The 20766-nt window shown below is 46.0% G+C and overlaps 1 protein-coding gene across 4 annotated transcripts in view; it reads right to left on the bottom strand.

Moving 5' to 3' along the window:
• The window catches only part of ADCY1 (adenylate cyclase 1), a 153225-nt gene that overhangs the window by 104527 nt on the left and 27932 nt on the right, over positions 1 to 20766 (bottom strand). For all 4 annotated transcript variants that reach the window (XM_058534764.1, XM_058534765.1, XM_058534768.1 and 1 more), the window contains exon 3: positions 3003 to 3121. In XM_058534764.1, coding sequence (XP_058390747.1) covers positions 3003 to 3121 — 119 coding nt within the window. The remainder of the gene's footprint in view (positions 1 to 3002; positions 3122 to 20766) is intronic.

The raw sequence follows: 20766 nt of genomic DNA, 5'->3' as shown, positions 1-20766 counted from the left end.
TTACATGCCTGCAGCCAGTAAGTCTCTCAGTCTCTGACGACAGGGTCTATGTGCATATCGGGGCATGCCTTCAACACTCAGACAGGCAGATTACAACTCTGCCGTAGTCTTCACTTCCTGCATGCGCAGAGCCTCATGGTCACCCAGAGGTGAGAGCCTGGGGCCTTCTGAGGCCTGTCCTGAGTATGTGCACATCTCTGTGCTTGTGAGTGGTCTTCTGACTCCCAGAAATATTCCCAGAGCCTCTCAAAGCACCTGATGAACATCTCATTCCTCAGTTTTTCCTTTAAGTTTTTTGATTACCTTGCTATTTGCCTCAACTGTTATCACTGCCAAAGGCAGCTCTGATGTTAAACAATTGCCACTGACTGTTTTCAATTTTCTGGGGCAAAGGCTGTTCACACTAAGCTTTGAGTCAGCTCAAATAAAGACAAGCCTGTGAGTGGGTTTTTCCAGGGAATTTCCAGACAGTTGAATAATGACAGTTCTCTGAGAATGGGGCTTTGAAAGACCGACAATCTGGTTTTGCCCCCTCCAGTGACTGTCAGGCTGCAGGTTTTCACTGTGATTGCAGCTACTGGTTTTCAAAGCTATCATGGAGCTGGGGAGATGGGAGGATGGAACAGGGCAAGTTAGAACTCAACAAAGCTCACTGTTCTTACCAACATTTACCTGTTTTTCTTAAATAAACATTCTTGAATTCTTGCAAGACTTTGGTTAATTTCCAGTGTTCTGACAATGTTGATTCTGACCATTTTTGCCAGTGTCGTCACTGCTTTTATGAAGGGGAGGATTTTCAGATGTCTTTACTCCAATGGCATTAGCCAGTTGAGTAGTGAATGGTGTACTGAGTGTAAACTTTAAGTCCGGAGTGATGGAGAACCACTGAAGGATGGTAGGGACCACAATGAGATGTTTGTATCTAGGTTGTAGAAAGACGTTTCTGACCCCTGCTGGAAGGTGGCCAGAAGGGCTAGGGTGGAGAAGGTACCATCAGCGACAGGAAGCCTAAGCTTTCTCTCCTATCTTGGAGCTGTCATGCCTGCAGCTAGCACATCAGCCCCCTAGCTGCTGGGAACAAGGCTCCCACCAGGGAACATGGGTGTAGATTTTTCAGCAGCCAAGGGAAGTGGTGACTTGCCACATCTGTATTTGCTATCCCAGGTCAGAGGAGAGGGAGGGAAAAGGCATTTGAGCACCCATGCACTGCACCCACCTCCATTTGCAGCCCCACATGTCTGATTCCTTATCTGCTGTGTGCAGACACTCTGCCCCCCGAGGTACTTCTTGGAACATTCTGGTGGTTTGGTTTTCTCAGCAGGAGGCTGGGTCACTGTATCATGTCCTCACCCAGCAAGGAGAGGCAGTGGGAAAATGGGAAAAGTCTAGGCAGACATCAGCATCAGCCAATCCCAGGTCCAGCACCAGCCCCGCCACTCACTGGCCAGGGAATCCTGTACACTCTCCTCACTTTGCTGAACCACAATTGCCTCACCTATGAAGTGGAGGTGACAGTGCCTGTGGATCACAGGAGTGTGATGACATTAAATGGAACCAAGTATCCAGCAGGGAGATCTGTCCTGCCTGGTCTCCAATGCTGACCCCACACACTGGGCCTTAACCCCACCTGACTTCATTGTGCCCCTCTGTAGGAGGATGACACTGGTCCTAACCAAGAGGCACGATGGTGGGAGTGAGTGCACCCACCAGACAGCAGTTAGCCATACTGGCTTGCACACAGGGACGGCTGGGATCCTGACGGGGAGGGGCTGGCAGCAGCAGGCCTCAGCTCATTTCAGATGAACAAGTACCAGCCATGGAGACCCAGTCTGCAGCACTCAACACAGACAGAATGAGGTTCTTCTTATCCTTTTGTGTCTGCAGGGGCCCAGTGAGGAGGGAGGCCTTACACCAACACCCAGAAGAGTCAGCAAAGAACAGCAAGAATGGAGAGCACTTCCGTCCTTCAAACCACCATCTCCTACCTGAGAGACACTTGTGGAAAGTGCTATTCCCAAACAGGCTACACTCAGCTATTCCAAGTACTTTGAAAGGGAATGCATGATTTAATAGAATAAAATGGTTTTTAACAGAATCTTTAAAAACAAACAAGCAAACCTCAGAGTATCTGGGGCAAGCTGGTTCACTTTGAGGACTCAGTTTCCCCAAGTGTAAAACGGGAACAATAACCCCTACCTCCTGGAGATGTCATGAGATGAGCAGAGAGAAGGAGGACGCCTGCCAGATCTTGGCACCAACGAGAATAACGCTCAGCTGTTAACCCAGTGCGAGCAAATTCCAAGCCCAGAATGTCATACTGCCCAAACCTGGCTTAGGGACAGAGTTCTGACCCTCTCTAGACAACATACAAAATAGAAGGTGCTAAAATAATGGGAAAGAGCAGCTGTGACATGCATCTCCCAAGAAGCTACCAGCCCCACTCCTCCTGTGGGACCTGCTTCCCTGAATGGCAGGTGCTCACCTGGGCCTCCTGACTCACACCTGCCTCCTCCCCTCCTCACAAATGGGGTCCACTGCCCACCTCTGCCATCACCTCCAACCTATACTATCACCTCTCATCTCTATCATCATCTTCCACCTCCATCCATGACCTCCCACCTCCTCCACCACCCCACCTCCTCCATCACCCCTTACCTTCTCCATTATGCCCACCACCTCCATTACCCCACCTCTACCATCATCCCCCACCTCCTCCATCACTCCCACCTCCTCCATCACCCCCTACCTCCTCCATTACCCCCACCTCCTCTATTACCCCCATCTCTACCATCACCCCCATCTCCTTCATCACCCCCATCTCCTTCATCACCTTCACCTTCTCCATCACCCCCTACCTCCTCCATCACCCCCACTTCCTCCATCACTTCTATCTCCTTTATCAACTCTACCTCTACCATCACCTCTACTTCCAACATCACCTCCAACTCGTCACCTCCCACCTCAGCTCCCTGGGCCCACCACCAGGCCAGCGCCAGCCCTACCTCACGTTGTCATGCCGCTGGATGTAAATCTTGTGGAAAATCCTCTCGGGGGGCTTCAGGAAGTCCTCCTTCATCTCCATGGCGACATTCCGGGGCAAGAGACTCATGAGCAGCCGCTCCTGGACAGGAGAGATGGACCTGCATGATACAGCAGGGTCCTCCCTTGCACTTCCTTGACACACCCACCCCAGTGAGATTGGCACTGAGGAGCTTCCCTGGATGAGGGGATGCAGACCCTCCTCACACATGGCCGGCACACAGTCCAGTCCTGCAGACCCTGCCTGGCCCCAGGAGCTGAGGTGGGTCCACACCCCAGTCTGGATGGTCATTCCATAGGCAACTCACTCCCGAGGCACTGGACAGGTGCCGGCATCACCTGCAGAACACCCAGCCTTCCCGTGCACACCAGCTGAGTGAGCAGGAGGTCACAGGGAGGAAACGTTGCTGCCTCCAACCAGGCCCTTCCAGCCTCACTCCTCACCCCATTGCCCAAGACGGCCTATCTCACACCTTCCTTAACAGTCAGTATTCTCCAAACACCCCTCTCTCACCACCCCTGGAACCACTTTCCTGAGAGAACTGCAACCTGCGGGGGACCCCATCTGAGGGAACACCTTTAGGACTCTTGGTCTCTCCATCACCTCAGCTTCCCTGCATGATTTGGAGTTAGGGCAGGGAAGCTGAGGTGACGGAGAGACCAAGAGTCACAGACCAAGGGGCTACACCAGGAAAGAAAGAGGGATTGAAAGGCAGAGGGGACACTGACCAGCCTGGACCTCAAGAGATGATGGGAGAGCACTGGGGGCTGGCAAGTGCCAATCCCAAAGGACGGGGGAAGAGGCTGCTGGAGGCCCAGGCACACAGCCCCCAGCACAGGGGAACACTGGCTGGGGCACAGGGTGCTGGGAGAGATGGCTGTGGCAGTCAGCCACTGTTCCTGGATCCCTTCTCCACATCTAGCACCACAATCTAGCCCCTTATTCTCATCTGGGGACTTGGTGACCTGGAATAAACACTACACTGTCCAGCCCCCTGTGCAGCTATATGTGGCCAAGGAGACAGAAGTTGAAGGATCATGTGGGAGCTTCTGGAATATTCCTTAAAGACAGCTTGTTCTTCTTCTCTTCCTTGCTGCTGTTGCAGGGGATATAGTCATGATGGCTGGATCTCTACCCACGACCTTGGTTCACAAGGATGAAAGCCACACACTAGCAATGGCAAACCATTTAAGTAGATAGAGACTGGGTTGTGAGGGTTGCATGGATCAGATCTGCCACATCAACCATAAAATGCCTGCCTGGAAGGTGCATATGAGAGGAAAAGAGCTTTCTCACTCTTGTGAGAGCCACTGTCATTTGAAGTTCCTAATGGCAGGCTGTATTTCTGACCAAAGGCTCAACATTAGCTCCATCCACAAGATTAGTGGTAGTACCTAAAGCCAATACACATCAATAACCAAGACTCAAAGTACATAACCTTTCCCATAGGGAGCAAAATAGGCATCTGACGAGATCAAGCACCCATCCCTGATGAAAAACAAAAACAGCAAACAACCTGGGACAAAACGGCTCACTGACATCATAAAGATACTATCTGAAACCCACATCCAATCTCAAACCCAGTCCTAAAGCCCCAGGCAGCAATAAACATTATCAGGAGCAGACACAACATTGATAAGTTCTAGCCAGTAAAATAAGATACAAAGCTGGAAATCAAAGGGACAAATTTATGAATATGGGTCATACAAAGTGTCCCAGCATCCTATGAGGGCTATGCAAAAACCTTAATACGTTTATCTTGACTATCAAAATGTGACTTAAAATAAATGTGCTATTCTTAATAAACATTAGATATTTAAATAACAATTCTGAGGACTCTGCTTCCAGGAAGATGGAGAAGTACTTTTCCCTATTCCTCCTACAAAGTACACTAAAAGTCCTGGATGTTACACATAAAACAGTCATCAGAAGGTTCTGAAAGGCAGAGAGAAGAAGGCAGAGATATCAGAACTGAGGAACGGCACAGAGGTGAAGCCCTGGTCTTTTCTTTTTGCCTCGTGTATCCCCAGCTGAGTGCTGGAGATGTGAGCAACCCAGAATGCCAGTTGGCACAACAGGAAGTTCCAAGAAAAGCCAGCTCTCTCTGGCCAAAGCACCAAGATAGGGGCAGCCTCACGAGAAGAAAACTATTAGACAATATCACTCTACTCCAGGCAAACTAGTGAAAAATATGCAAACTTCCACACTCCTCAGGCTGTGAGGAGGCACCAACCCCACAATGGAGTGTCAAAGAGGCCACACAAAGAGCCCCGCCTTCCTGGCTGGTAACACATGCCCCCTGTTCCACAGAGTCAGTGGAGGCCATGGGCTCGCCTGCTTCTCCCTCCCAGTCAGAAAGACAAAATTCTCTCTCCTGCATGGCAGTAAGAAGGAACCCTCCTCCCCATGAGTCCCAACAGAGGCCCAGTGTGGATCCTGGACTTTTATCTCCAGCTGGCAGTATCAGGTGATGGCCCCCTTTTCCCCTGCCAAGTGAAGTCACAGAAAACCAGCCAAAACACAAGGCCCAAATAAGACACAGAGCTGCATACATAATACTTCAAGTGTTCAGGTTCCAATTGGAAATCACTCAGCATACCAAGAACCGGAACAATCTCAACAAACGAATAAAGGCAATCAAGGAACAGACACCACCACCAAGATAACAGAATAATTAGAGTAACTAACAGGATCTTAAAGCAGCCATAGTAAGAATGATTCAGTGAAAAAACACAAGCACACTTGCAAAAATGAAAAAATAGAAACTCCAGCAAAGAAATAGAAGATATAAAGAAGAATCAAATGGAAATTGTAAAACTGAAAAAAAAAAAACATAAAATAAAAAGCTCAACAGATGCGCTCAACAGCAGAATGGAAAGAACAAAGGAAAGCTTAGTGAACTTGAAGGCAGAACAATAGAAATTGCCTAAACTGAACACAGAGAAAACAGATTGAAAAAAATAATAACAAACACAGGAACCCATAGGACTATAACAAAGATCTAACATCCATGTCAATGGAGTCACAGAAGAGGAAAAAGAAGGTGGCTGAAAAAATATTCAAAGAAATAATGGATGAAAATTTCCCAAATTTGACAATAGCACAAATCTACACATTCAGGAAACTGAGAGAACACCAAAGAGGGCAAACCACAGAAATCCACACAAAGATGCAACATAGTCAAGCTTCAGAAAACTAAAGACAAAAAACAAGTCTTGAAAGCAGTGAGAGAGTAACAATACCTTACCTATACAGGAAAGACAATTTGAATCAGAGCAGATTTTTCATCAGAAACTGCAGAGGCCACAAGAAAGTGACACAACATTTTTCAAGTGCTGAGAGAAAAGAACTGTCAACCCAGAACCCTTTAGGAATGAAGGATAATCAAGACATTCTTAGGTGAAGGGAAACTGAGAGAGTTTGTCACCAGCAGACTTGCCCTAAAACAATGGCTAAAGGAAGTCCTCTAAACAGAAGGAAAACGAGAAAAGGATCTTTGAATATCAAAAAGGAAGAAAGAACATGGTAAGAGCAAATATATGCATAAATACAATAGTTTCCCTTCTCCATTGTTTGATGGTTAAAGCAAATACTGTAACACTGCCTGATGTGGCTCTAAATGTACATAGAAGAAATATTTAACACAATTTTATCATAAATGAGCTTGAGGGACAAAGATGGAGGTGGAGTTTCTACACGTCACTCTATCTGGTAAAATGTTAACAACAGTAGGATGTGGTAAGTTATGTATGCATAATGTAAAACCTAGAGCAACCACTAAAAACACTATACAAAAAGATACACTCAAGGTCACAATAATTAATCAAAATTGAATTTTAAAACAATATTCAAGTAACATACAAGAAAGCAGAAAAAAGAAAACAGAGGAAAAAAACAGAAAAAAAAATAAAGTGACAGACTTAAGGTCTATCATAACAGTAATTACATAAAATATAAATGTTCCAAATACTTAAATTAAAAAACAGAGATTGGCAGAGTGGATAAAAAAGCATGACCCAACTATATGGCATCACCAAGAAACTCACTTAAAATATAATATAAGCAGGTTGAAGGAAAAAGATGAAAAAAATATATAATGCAGACATTAATCAAAAGAAAATAGGAGTGGCTATATTATTATCAGATAAGCTAGACTTCAAAGGAAAAACTTACAAGTCAGAGAGAGACATTATGTAACGACAAAAGAGTCAATCTACCAAGAAGATATAGCAAGACTAAATGCACCAAACAACACAGCTTCAAAATATGAGAACCCAAAACTGACAGCACCAAAAGGAGAAACAGACAAATCTAATTACAATCGAAGACTTAAATACTCCATATCAATTAATGACAGATAACTGGGCAAAAATCAGCAATGATACAGAAGAACTCAAGAACACCATCAGCCAACAGTACCTAATCAACATTTATAGAACACCTCACTCAAGAAGTGCAAAATACACATTCTTTTTAAGCACTCACAGAACATATACCAAGGTAGGCCATATTCTGGGTCATAAAACAAACCTCAACATATTTAAAAGAATTCAAATGACAGAGTACGTTCTCTGACAATAATGGACTCAAACTAGAAATCAAGAGCAGAAAACAAGAGAAAAAATCTCCAAACACTAGGAAATTAAGCAAAATACTTCTAAACAATCCATGAGTCAAAAGGATATCCCAAAGGTATCCTGTATCAAATTTTTTTAAATAGACACAACTGAATGAAAGTGAAAATACAACATATCAAAAGTTGTGGCATGTAGTGCTGAGAGGGAAATTTATAAGACTATATGCATATATTCAAAAAGAGAAAAGTATCAAATAAATAATCTAAGATTCCATCTAAAGAAACTAGAAAAAGAAGAGCAAAATAAGCCAAGAGCAGAAGAAGGAATAAAATAATAAAGATGAAAAGAAATCAACAAAACTGAAAACAGAAAAAATAAATAAATAAAGGAAATCAATGAGTTAAAAAGATGGTTCTTTAAATATATCAGTAAAATTTACATACCTCTAGAAAAACCAACAAACTAGAGAGAAAGAGAGAAATGACATAAATTAACAAAAGCAGGAATGAAGTGAGATATCACTACAGACCCTGCAGACATCAAAAGGATAAAAGGAATAGTAATAATTCTTCACACATAAATTTAACAATGTAGAAGAAATGGACCAATTTCTCGAAAAACACAAACTACTACACCTCACCCAACATGAAATAAATACTACCAACAAAATATTTGAATAGCTCTATATCTGTTAAAAAATTAAATTCTTTATTTAAAAACTGATACAAAAGAAAGCTCTAGATCCAGATAGTTTTCCTGAATATGAAGAATTAACACTAATTCTACATAAGATCTTCCATAAAATAGATGAGGAAACACACCCCAAATCATTTTATAAAGTTAATATTATCTGACACCAAAACCATACAAAGACTAAAAGAGAAAAACTACAGACCAATGTCCTTGAAGAAAGCAGATGTAAAAACCCTTAACACAATTATTAGCATTTCAGCAATACATAAAAACACCTGACCAGTGAGGTTTAATCAGGGGATGCAATGCTAGTTCAATATTGAAATATCAATCACCATATCAACAAAAATAAAATCACATAGCAATTAATACAGAAAAATAATTTGACAAAATTCAACAACCATTAATGATGAAAAGTCTCAGAAAAATAGGAAGAGAGGGGAACCCCCTCACCTTGACAAAGAACATCCAGAAAAAGCCTACAGCTAACATTACACTTATGGTGTAACGCTGAACACTTTCACCAGGAACAAGGCAAGGAAATCAGCTCTCGCCACCCTTATTTGACATGGCACTAGAAGGTCCAGTCAATGCAATAAGCTAAGAAAAAAAAATAAAAGGCATCCACGTCGGAAAGGAAGAAATAATACTGTATTTATTTGCAGATGGCATGATGGTCTACATAAGAAATACAAAGGACTCTACAAAATCAAAACAAAACAATACCAAAAAAAAACACTTCTAGAACAATAGTTGAGTTAAGAAGGTTATAGAATACAAGATCAACATACAAAAATCAGTTGTATTTCTATACACTAGCAATGAATACATGGACACTGGTATTAAAAATACAATATTTAAAATCATTCAAAAAATGGAATATTTAGGTGTAAATCTATCAAAACAAGCAGAGGGCTTGCATGCTAAGAACTACAAAACACTGATTAAAGAGTCAAAGAAGATCTAAATAAATGGAGAGACATATCATTTTCTTGGACTGGAAGACTCAATATCGTCAAGACGTCAATTCTCCCCAAGTTGATAGGCTTAACAAAAATCCTATCAAAATCCCAGCAAAGTCTTTGGTAGATATAGGCCAGATTATTCTAAAACTTATACAGAAAGGCAAAGAAACAATAATAACTAAAATCATTCTGAGAAAGAACAAGAAAGTGGGAGGAATCACTCTATGTGATTTCAAGATTTATGATATAGCCACAATAATCAAGACTGTGTGGAAGGATAAACACATAGGGCAATTGCACAGAACACAGAACTCAGAAATAGACCCACATAAAAACGCCCACTGATTTTTGACAAAGGTACAAGAGCAATTCAATGGAGGAGGCGTAGTGTTTTCAACAAACAGTGCTGGAGCAACTGGACATCCATAAGCAAAAAAAATAAGCCTTGATCTAAACCTCACACATTATGCAAATATTAATTAAAAAAATATCATATATGTAAAAGTAAATAGGGGCCGGCCCAGTGGCGCAGGCGGTTAAGTGCACACGCTCCACTGCTGGCAGCCCGGGGTTCACCGGTTCGGATCCCGGGCGTGCACCGACGCACCGCTTGGCAAGCCATGCTGTGGCGGCGTCCCATATAAAGTCGAGGAAGATGGCCATGGGCATGGATGTTAGCCCAGGGCCAGTCTTCCTCAGCAAAAAAAAAAGAGGAGGATTGGCAGATGTTAGCACAGGGCTGATCTTCCTCACCAAAAAAAAAAAAAAAAAGTAAATAATAACATTATAAAACTATTAGAAAAAACATAAGAGAAATTTTGGGGATCTAGGGCCAGGCAAAGACTTCTTGACACCAAAAGCACAATCCATAAAAGGGAAAGTTGATAAACTGAACTTCATCAAAATTAAAAATATCTGCTCTGCAAAAACCTTGTTAAGAGGATCAAAAGACAAGCTACAGACTGGGAGAAAATGTTTGAAAAACAAATATCCAACAAAGAACTAGTATCTAAAATATATAAAGAACTCTCAGAGCTCAAGAGTAAAAGACAGATGATAGATGATAGATAGATGGATGCATACATACATACATACATACATACATAGACAGACAGATAGATGATAAATGGTTAGATGGACAGATTGATAAATAGACAGATGATAGATGGATGAATAGATATTCTATTCTATTAGACTCTATTCTAATAGATTATCTATCTATTCTGATAGATAAATAGATAGATCCAGTTAGAAAATGGGCAAAAGACATCAACAGACATTTCCCCAAAGAAGATACAAAGATAGGAAATAATCACATGAAAAGATGTTCAACATCATAGCCATGAGGGAAATGCAAATTAAAACTACAATGATACATTACTACATACCTATCGTTTCAATAAAAAACAGTGACACCACCACATGCTGACGAGGATGCAGAGAAATGGGGTCCCCTATACTTTGCTGTCAGGAATGAAAAACGGTACAGTCACCCTGGAAAACACTTGCACAATTTCTCAATAAACTAAACATACACCTACCATGCAGGCCAGCGAGTGCACTCCTAGACATTCATGCCAGCGCAATTAAGATGTATGTTCACACAAAAACCTGTACATGAGGGTTCACAGCAACTTTGTTCATACTGGCCCCAAACTGGAAACGATCAAGATGTCCTTCAACAGGTGAGTGGGTAAGCAAACAGTAGTCCCTCCCCACCACAGAACATGACTCAGAAGTAAAGGAATGAGCTATTGATTCAGCAACAACCTGGATGGATCTCCAGAGGATTATGGAAAATGCCAATACCAAAAGTCTACATACCGCATGATTTCACTTACAGGCTATTCCTTAAATGACACACTTAGAGAAATGAAGAACAGATTAGTGGTTGCCAGGTTTAAGACTGGAGATGGGGAGGAAGGAAGTGGGTGTGGCCATGTAAGGGCAGCAAGAGGCATCCCTGCGGTGATGAACTGTTCTATGTCTTGGCTGTACCAATGTCCATATCCTGCTGCAACATTGTGCAATAGTTCTGCATAATGTTATTGCTGGGGAAATGGGGTGAAGAATACACAGGATCTCTCTGTATTGTTTCTTATACCTACACGTGAATCTACAGTTAGCTCAAAATAAAAAGCTGAATTAAGCAAAAACACAAATTCTGGATGTAGAGAAAACCCTCATACATTGCTGGTGGGGATGTAAAGTGGTAGAGCCACTTCCGAGGCAGTCTGGCAGTTCCTCAAAATGCTAACACGGAGTTACCACAGGACCCAGAGACTCCACTCCCAGATATCTACCCAAGAGAAAGGAAAACATTGGTCCACACAATACTTGCACATGAATGTTCATAGCAGCATCATTCATAACAGCCAAAGAGTGGAAACAACCCAAATGGCCATCAACTGACGAATGGATAAACAGAATGTGGTTCATCCATACAGTAGAATACTCTTCAACCATAACAAGGAATGAAGCACTGACACGTGCTACAATGCAGATGCACCTTGAGAACATTATGCAAAGTAGAAGAAGCCAGATACAAAAGGACATATATTGTATGATTCCATTTATATGAAGCATCCAGAACGGGCAAATCCATAGAGAGAGAACACAGACAACTGAGTGCCTAGGTCTGGGAGGAGGGGATAGGGAGCAACTGCTAACAGACACAAGTTTCTTTAGGAGTGATGAAAATATCCTGAAATTAGATTATTGCGACGGTTACATGGCTCTAAACATGAGGAAACCATTTAGTTGTTTTGAACTTTAAATTGAGTTTTATGGTATGTAAACTATAGATCAATAAAGCTTTTTTTAATTAAAAAATAAGTAACAACTGTGCTGGTTAAAGGGTGCTGTGAATAGGCCAGACCTCTTTAAAAATGCATCCTATATCACTTAAATTGAAGCTTGCTTCCTCTTGATAAATTTTTTTATGCAATGGGGAACCAAAATTGTCCCATTTACCTTGTTACAATGACAAATTGAGGATGTGCTTTATAAACAGCTGTACGTTATATTGGAATTATGACTTAATAATGGCATTTGAGGAAAAGCAGGGCCCTTGGAGCGGCAGCCTCCGCACTCAGGGCAAGAAAGCTGATCTCAGGGGTAGGATCTTGCAAGCCCAGGCTTCCTGGCTGGGCTGTGGGGAGCAGCAGGGGAGGAGGCCCCCTAGGAGCTAAGCATGACCTTCTGAGGCCTCTGGCCCTCTTCCCTACACTCTCCAGCTATGACAGGCTCAGACCTCATGGTTAGACCCCGTGGGGAGCTGTGAACACCCCGAGGCCCCCAGGTGGTCTTCACCACCCATGGAGTGGCCCTTCCAGCCCCATTTTGACCCTCTCCAAGCTGAGGGAAGACAGAGTTACAGCTTACCAACCTGCCTGCCCTATCTCCAAAACAACACCTGCGACCTCCCACCCACTGCCTGAATGCCACCTTCTGCTGCTCACCTGCCAGCCTCTCCCTGGCAAGCTGCCACATGTCCGTCAAAGCCCTGGCCAAATGTTTCATGATGCACCCTCCTTCTCCACACTGCACATCCCATGGACCCCTCACTCCTCCATATCCCAGCACCCCCATCCTCCACATGGCACACCCCATGGGGGCCAACTGCTGCTCTCTGTCTCCCATCCACAGTTATACCACATCTTGCAGGGTGAAGACTGGGACCTCTGTCTCAGTGTCTCCAGCGCCTGGCATGGGCCAGGCACTCAGATGTGCTGGGTCATGGGTGACCATCCTCCACAGGAATTTTATAACTGCTTCAGTTTTAGAATTTATTTATGAATCTGAATCAACTCACAATATGAGATGTCTTAGCTCAACCTTCCTATTCTCCATATTGAAATGCTCTCACGCGCTATCTGGGGTGCGGTGGCTCTGTGTCCCCGATGGAAACAAGGAAGCGGGCCCAGAAAGATGCATTTTGTGTGCATTTCTGATATGCTAAGAGCAGCTTCGGGAGTGAAACGGGAACATGTGTGATAGTCAGCCAGAAACTGAAAGACATCATCACCTGTCAGGCCCAGAAATGTCTACTTAAATAGAGAAGAAAGTATGTAGGAAATGAACTTCTTATCTCGGCTGATCTGCATGCACCAGGCATCTGTACACATGTGCACGGCTCGGTTCAACACGGTCCATCTGGCCTCTGATTTGGCTTCTTTCTGGGCTGCAGCCAACGCAGCCTGGCATGGTCAGGAGTCCATATCGGTCAGAAAGCCAGAGTGTGCTGCAGAGACAAGTACCACCAGGCCTGCGGCAGAACCTCCAGCTCTTTTCTGCATGTGGCTTCCTGTCTGCCCAGGGGGCTCTGCTCTCCCAAGCAGCCAAGGAGAAAGGAGAGTACGGGTGAGCATGCCCTGCAGAGGACACTGACTTTGAAGCAGGAAGTTCAGCTGCACCTATTTCTTCTCCACAAACGTGGCAAATTAAGACACAGCCAGGCCTTACCCCAGCATGGCATGACTGGCTCTCCGCTCAGTCCCAAGATCCGGGCGTTGGCACTCTCTTGGGGGTTCCAAGGGAGAATCTGCTCCCAGCTCACACAGGCTTCAGCAGATGCTGGCCACGTTTGGTCTGAAGAGTGAGATCCCATGTCCTTGCTGGCTGTCAACAAGGGCAACTTTCAGCACTCCGAGGCTGCCCGCACTCCTGGGCACATGGCCCCTTCACCTTCAGGCCCCTCAACTTCTGCCTGGAGCCTCCATGAGCTCCTCTCTGCTTGCAGCAGGAGGAAACACTCTCCTTTCAAAAGATTGGGTGATTAGGTCAGACCCACTGAATAATCTCCCTTTTGCCATAAATGTATCATAATCACACCAGTAACCCCAGAGCCGCGCATGAGCTGGTGGATGTGAGGCCCAGAGGTTGTCAGCGACCCATTCACGAGGCCAAGAACCTGGTCCTGGCACCTGCTCCAGCCTCCTGCCTCCCCAGCTCAGAGCAAGAAGGAAGGGAGAAGCCCAGCAGGAGGGTCCTCTTTCCCCAGCCCGGGGCTGCTTCTCCACCTCCAACCGCAGGAGAGTTCCATGTCACACAGCCACCCAGGAAAGAGGCCACGTCTCGAGCCCAGAGGCCAGGAGCCACCTAGCCCTGTGCACATGCGAGGCCTCACAACCATGACCCAGCCAGGACTTGCAGCCAGCTTCTCCTTACTTTCAAATCATGCACTTGACTTCTACTTGAACTAGAGTATTGTATGTTGTTTGGTGGGTGCCATGGACTGAATTGTGTCTCCCCAAAACTTGTGTGTTGAAGCCCTAACTCCAATGTGACTGTATCTGGAGATGGGGCTTTTAGGAAGTAATTAAGGTTTAATGAGGTCCAAGGGTGGGGTCCTAATCTGATAGGACTGATGTTCTTATAAGAAGAGGAAGAGAGATTTCTCTCCCCATTCACATGCACTGAGCGGAGGCCACGTGAGGAGTTTTAAGAACCCAGTGGGATGTGTCTGCCGTGTGTGTAGACAGAAATACAGCACCAGCTGGAAGGCGGTGATGTCTCACTGTACGCAGGCTGACCACCCCCCACGAGGCACCCTGCATTCAAGGCAAGAAGGACTGCTGAGCAACTCTGCCTTCCAGAGCTGGCTCTGCGTGGGAAGAGGGATGGAGGTCGCCTGGTGCTCCCAAGCCTCCGACCCACAGCCTGAGACAGGAGGTCTGGGGCCGGCCTGAGCCAAGGCCGTTGTGGGGGCCTGGGGCTGAGCACCGTGGCCTCAGCTCTGCTTCCATGGTGTCCTGGCAATTGTGGGGTGACGACACGACAGGGTAGTGACCCCCTCGCCGGCAACACACCTCGGCCCTCGCCTCCCAGAGCCCTGTGCATTACACATCGACACTGCCAAGGGGACCAGACACGTGGGCAGCTGGGTCCCTCCCAACCCACTCGGGCACCAAGAGGCAAAGGGCCTTGGGGCTGATTCTGCTCATGAACACAGGACTGGGGGACAGGGGCCACTCCCCGTGTGTCCATCTGACCCGCATTTCTGAGATTCTGGAATCCTAGCTCCGTCCTCCATAATCACGGAGCAAGGGTATCCTGTGCTCACAGAGGAGTTTCTATCCTATAGAGATTGGATTAAAATGATGTTTTCCTTGGAAATTTGTATGATTCATCTGTAGAACCATCTGAGCCTGGTGATTACTTTTTGGTAAGCTTTTCATTGCTGAGTCAATATTTTAATGGTCATAGGATGTTCCAACGTCTTTTTTTTTTTTTTTTTTAATCAGTTTCAGTAACTGACACCTTTCTGGGACTTTGTCCACTTTGTCTAAGTTTTCAAATATTCTGGCATAAGGTCATTCTTAGTGTTTCCCTCTTATCTGTTTTTAACCCCGCTTTATCTGGAGCCTGGGCTTTCCCACCCCTAATACTCATTTCTTCTCCATCGATCTCTCTAAGGCTTTTCTACTTCAAAGAACTAACTTCTGACATTTTTGTTCTGAAACTGAAAGAGCCCTGTTAAAAGGCCCCTCAGAGCCCTTTGGAATATTTTAACTCGGGAATCCAGAAACCCAAAACCCTTGTGTGAGCCTTTTTATGGCTGAGGAGACCTGGCACTGTCGAGGGAGAAAGTGGGTCACGGCTGGTTTGAGGGGATTCTGGGTTCCGGCCTCTGCTGTCCCCGCTCTGCCAAGGCTACTTTGTCACTGGTTTCATTATCCTTCCTAAGCCATTTAAATTCTCCGAGCCAGCCCCAGTTCTCAGATTTATAAAATGGAATCAAGTTCTTATATGCTTGCCCATGATGCACAGGCCTGAAATGAGATTTGAAGATCTAAGAGCTCATACAGGAAGAACACCTTTGGACCTCCACTTCCTTCTGTTCTGCCAAGACTTTGAAGGACAGGACAGTTGGGCAGCCCCGGGACAGGGTAAGGGCCGTTGCTTGCTCTGATGTGGTGGGAGAAGAGGTCTCATCAGTATATCCACGTCCCTCTCAAAGGAGTCAACCTCAGGGACTACTCAGGTAGCTTTTTCAAAGTATAGCAGAGAATCTTCTAGAAGTACAGTAAGTGTCCAACGAAGCAGACAGGCCTCCTGCCCATCCTCTCCCAGCCCCTCTGGCTTCCCTCTGGGCTGCCCTGAGAAGGAGGGGAGAGTTGTTCTAATAGTTCCACTTGTGAAAACACTGGAGGAGGCCCTAGTCTTTGAGACTTTGAGGGTCTTTCAGGGGAGACCACGCCTGTCTGCGTCAGCTGGGGGCAGGGCAGGAGATTAATGAAAACTCAGATTTTGCACACAAAGTGGTGGTACCTTCTTTTAAAATTACCTCCAGGCAACTGCAGGGCTATTAGTTCTAAACCATATAGGAGGGGAGGGGACGTTCCTGATTACTGGGCAATTATCACCTTCTTCATAGGTTTCCACAAAATCAGCGATTACAGGCACAAAATGCCCAGGATGTGTCCTAGCCCAGCAGGGTAAGTGGTGAAAGCTCACAGTGGCATCCTTATCTAAGACAATCAGACTCTTCCCAGGATCAGAGGTCAAGCATGCCTTACTATCTGCATCAAAAAGTAACTGAAGGACCTGGGGCCAAAACAATTTTGGCCTCAGGTTTGTAAACAGTGGAGAAGAGCCTGAGTCCCCACACACATTACTGCCCAGGATTCAGGAGCAGTGCTGCTTCTCAACAGTTTCCATCTGCTGATTCCTGTCCGGGAACAAAACGGTGGGGCAGCTGGGAGACACGAGGCTTCTAACATTGGGTGTTTGCATTTCAGAGCAGGGCCTCTTGCACCCCACTCCCGCAAACCCTGACCGGCCAGTGGTGGCCACACAAGCACAGCACAGCCTGTCCTACAGACACATCCCAGGGAGATGTTTCCTGGGTCTCTCAAGTGAAACATCTGCTTCAAGCATTAAAGCACAATCGTCTATTGTCTCACAAAGCCTCCAACCTTGGCACCTCTGGGTAGATAGTCACCGCGGGAGAGAGGAAAGAACAACCCGCCAAACTCCTAGTACGTCTGCCTCCCGCCCACCTCCACATCCTTACCTCTGCACTGACCCCCAAATGTGCATCTGACCAGGTCTCTTTCCTGCTCATACATGTCGGAAAACCCACCACGCAGTCATGTGCACACACCTTCCACAGTGTGCGAAGCCCGGCCTCTCTCTCACATTCCCCTGTCTCCTTCCCGCTGAGGCCACAACAAATTCAAGGGCTCCCCTCAACCACCAAGCACATTCCTGCTCAGCATCTCTGCTCACTTTCCTCCCCCGACTCAACCTCCCTCAATGACCCCATTCCCAACCCCTCCAGTCCCAGTCCACATCTCCCCACTTCTGCAGAAGCCGATGGCCCACACCTACCGCCACACAGTAGTCACTCCAGAGCTAGACCCCTGGCACCTCTCCCAGAGCTGGAGTTCATTCCCCCTGGGTCCCCTCCCAGAATCAGGATGTGTCCCCCCAGCATCCCCTTCCAGAACAGGGGTGCATTCCTCAGCGTCCCCTCCACAAAACTGGGGTGCATCCCCCAGATCTCCTCCACAAAACTGGGGTGTACCCCCAGATCTTCTCCACACAACTGGGGTGTACCCCCAGATCTCCTCCACACAACTAGAGTGCATCCACCAGCATCTCCTCCACACAACTGGGGTACATCTCCTAGCATCTCCTCCACACAACCGGGGTGCACCCCAGCATCTCCTCCACAAAACTGGGGTGTACCCCCGGATCTCCTCCACAAAACTGGGGTGTACCCCCAGATCTCCTCCACACAACTAGAGTGCATCCACCAGCATCTCCTCCACACAACTGGGGTACATCTCCTAGCATCTCCTCCACACAACCGGGGTGCACCCCAGCATCTCCTCCACTAAACTCGGGTGCACCCCCAGATCTCCTCCACATAACTAGGGTGCATTCACCAGCATCTCCTCCACACAACTTGGGTGCATCTCCAGCATCTCCTCCACAAAACTGGGGTGCACCCCAAGCATCCGCTCCCAGAACTGGGGTGGCTCCACCAATATCCCCTCACATCACCCAGAGTGCCAAGTTACTGTTTCAGGGCCTGGAGAAGACTCTAGAAGCAGCTATTGAATTGAATTCCTTTATTAATGAGTTGAAACATGAAAATGCAGACAGGTCATGACAAGCCTGTATGGTCGGGATGTCTCTCATCTATAATTCGGGGGACTGCAGTTTTTACACTGACACGCTGGTTAGAGTTGCCTCAGCCATCTCAAGGCTCTCCCAGGCTCACCAGGCAGTCCCTGGGTAACTGTAACATACCGAGTGCCCACTGGTGCCTTGAGAGCCCCCAAGAGGTGGCTGAGCCCTGTCTGAGCCCAAGCACTCCCCTCTGCCACCCTAAAGAGACAAGGCTTCCCAAGCTAAAATCAGGCCAGCAGATGCAGGGACGGACCTGAGCGCCAGTTACAAGACTGCCCAGGGAGACAGCGGTCATGTGATGTGACCCCACAGGCTGCAACAGAAAAAGTTCACCCACCAGGTGAACTCATGGAAATGACCTGACCTCACTCACTTTCATATTCCAACACATTTGCTCAGCTTTGAAGCAACAGATGAAACTCGATAGGAAAATGAAAGATATGTTTGAAAACACGAAGGACTGAATTGTTACACAAAGAAAAGCAAAGCTAGAGGAACAGATTCAGGGATACAGGGATCCCTCTGATGGAGCATCAGCCTCTGTACAGTGAGCAGCTCGTTCAAACCCACAGGGATCAGTATGCACACCACAGAGAAACACAAGAGGAAAACACGCATGAAAACCCAGCTGTCTGCATTAGTATAGGGAAAGCAGCATCTGAATAAATAGGAGGTACCAAGTCCTAGCAGAGACAGAGACAGAGACAGAGACAGAGACAGAGACAGAGACAGAGAGAGGCAGGGAGGGAGGGGCAGGCCCATCAGATGCAGCCCTGAGCCCCACTCAGAGAACCACTGCAACCCAGAGCTGAGCCTAATTAGGTATTACTTATAAAGATACAATGGAGCACAACGTTTGTTGGAAAATACCCAGGACCCACAGAGAGAAACAATGTTGTATTTGCACTGCTCAAAATGTAACTAAGGAAATCTATGTGAATAAAGACGCTCATGAGGAAAAAACATTTTTAAAAACATGATGCCTAAATGTCAGATGCTGGAAACATTCAAGTTACACGTGCAGGGGAAGAAGCAGCAGCTGCCTTCTGTTACGTTTAGAACATGGGTGGATATACCTGTGGGAAATGTTAAGTCAAATGCAGAAATAAAATTACATATACACCAAAATGACAATGATGTGGGAAAAGAATATGCATAAAGGTGAAACCTTGAAAATACAGAGCATTTAGTTGGATTGACAGGATTGCGTGACATTTACCATTTTGCAGATTTCATGCTAAGAACATCAGCTCTGTGGTAAGAACTCAGACATGTCTCTGAGCCTCCGTGAGTCTGGGCTTCCTCCTCTGTAGGACTGAGAAAACACACCCTTGCTCACGGAGCTGCTGTAAAAACACGTGAAAGGACATGCATACAGCCGCAAATGCTAGACTTGTGGCTGCTCCGTGACAGCAGGACTATCTGTGTGGCCACTATATTCCCAGGGCTGGAACGTGGGTGCAGAGAGAGAGAACACAGCCTTGCAGAATCTTCGCACACAAGCACACAAGCACACAGAGTGGCCCACGGCCATCACCAGCATCGTCGCCATTGCTTGCATCGTCACCATCGCTACCGGCATTGACAGACAGGACCGACCTTGAGTTACAAGGGGACACCAAGCGTTAGAAAATACTTCAAGGCTGGAAGCGAGGTAGTCTACAGGAAAGGCAGCAAGAAAAGAAATGAAATTAGACAAAAATAGGAGATGGGAAAGGAAGATATTTGAAAGGAGACAGAAAGGAGAGAGAGAATAGGAGAAAAAGGAAAGGAAGATTCAGAAACACATAACAATGGCCCAAAAAGTCACTTTTCCAGTCACCTTCAGGGGTATAGTGAAGGGGAGAGGGCTCCAAAGAGTCACTTCTGGGAGTGGAAGCATCACACTGAGCTCAAGTGTTTCTCAGAGAGCGCTAGAGACGCTCCATCAGTGCTGACGCCCGGTCTGGAAAACATGCGGCAGGGCACAGCCCCAGAAGATGCACTATTTATACACATGCACGTGTGCACACACTTATACACACACATCTGCACCCACACATGCACACATACACACATATCCCCACATATCTACAAGCATACACACATGCGCACACGTTCAGAAACATAGGCATGCACACACACAGTCCACATGAATGCAAATCCACACACATGTATATACATGCACACAGAGACATGCACACATACGCACATGTGCACATGTACAACCTGCAAACATGCCCCACATATCCACAAACATACACGTGTACACGCACAAACAAAAGCACACCTATCTACACATGCATGCGCACACACAACACACACCTGCACATATGCATGTCACAAATGTAGAAATATACACACAGACACA

Source organism: Diceros bicornis, chromosome 41, assembly GCF_020826845.1.
Source record: "Diceros bicornis minor isolate mBicDic1 chromosome 41, mDicBic1.mat.cur, whole genome shotgun sequence".
Lineage (NCBI taxonomy): Eukaryota > Metazoa > Chordata > Mammalia > Perissodactyla > Rhinocerotidae > Diceros > Diceros bicornis.
Note: the sequence above shows the minus strand (reverse complement) of the source record. Positions and strands in the feature narration are given on the sequence as shown.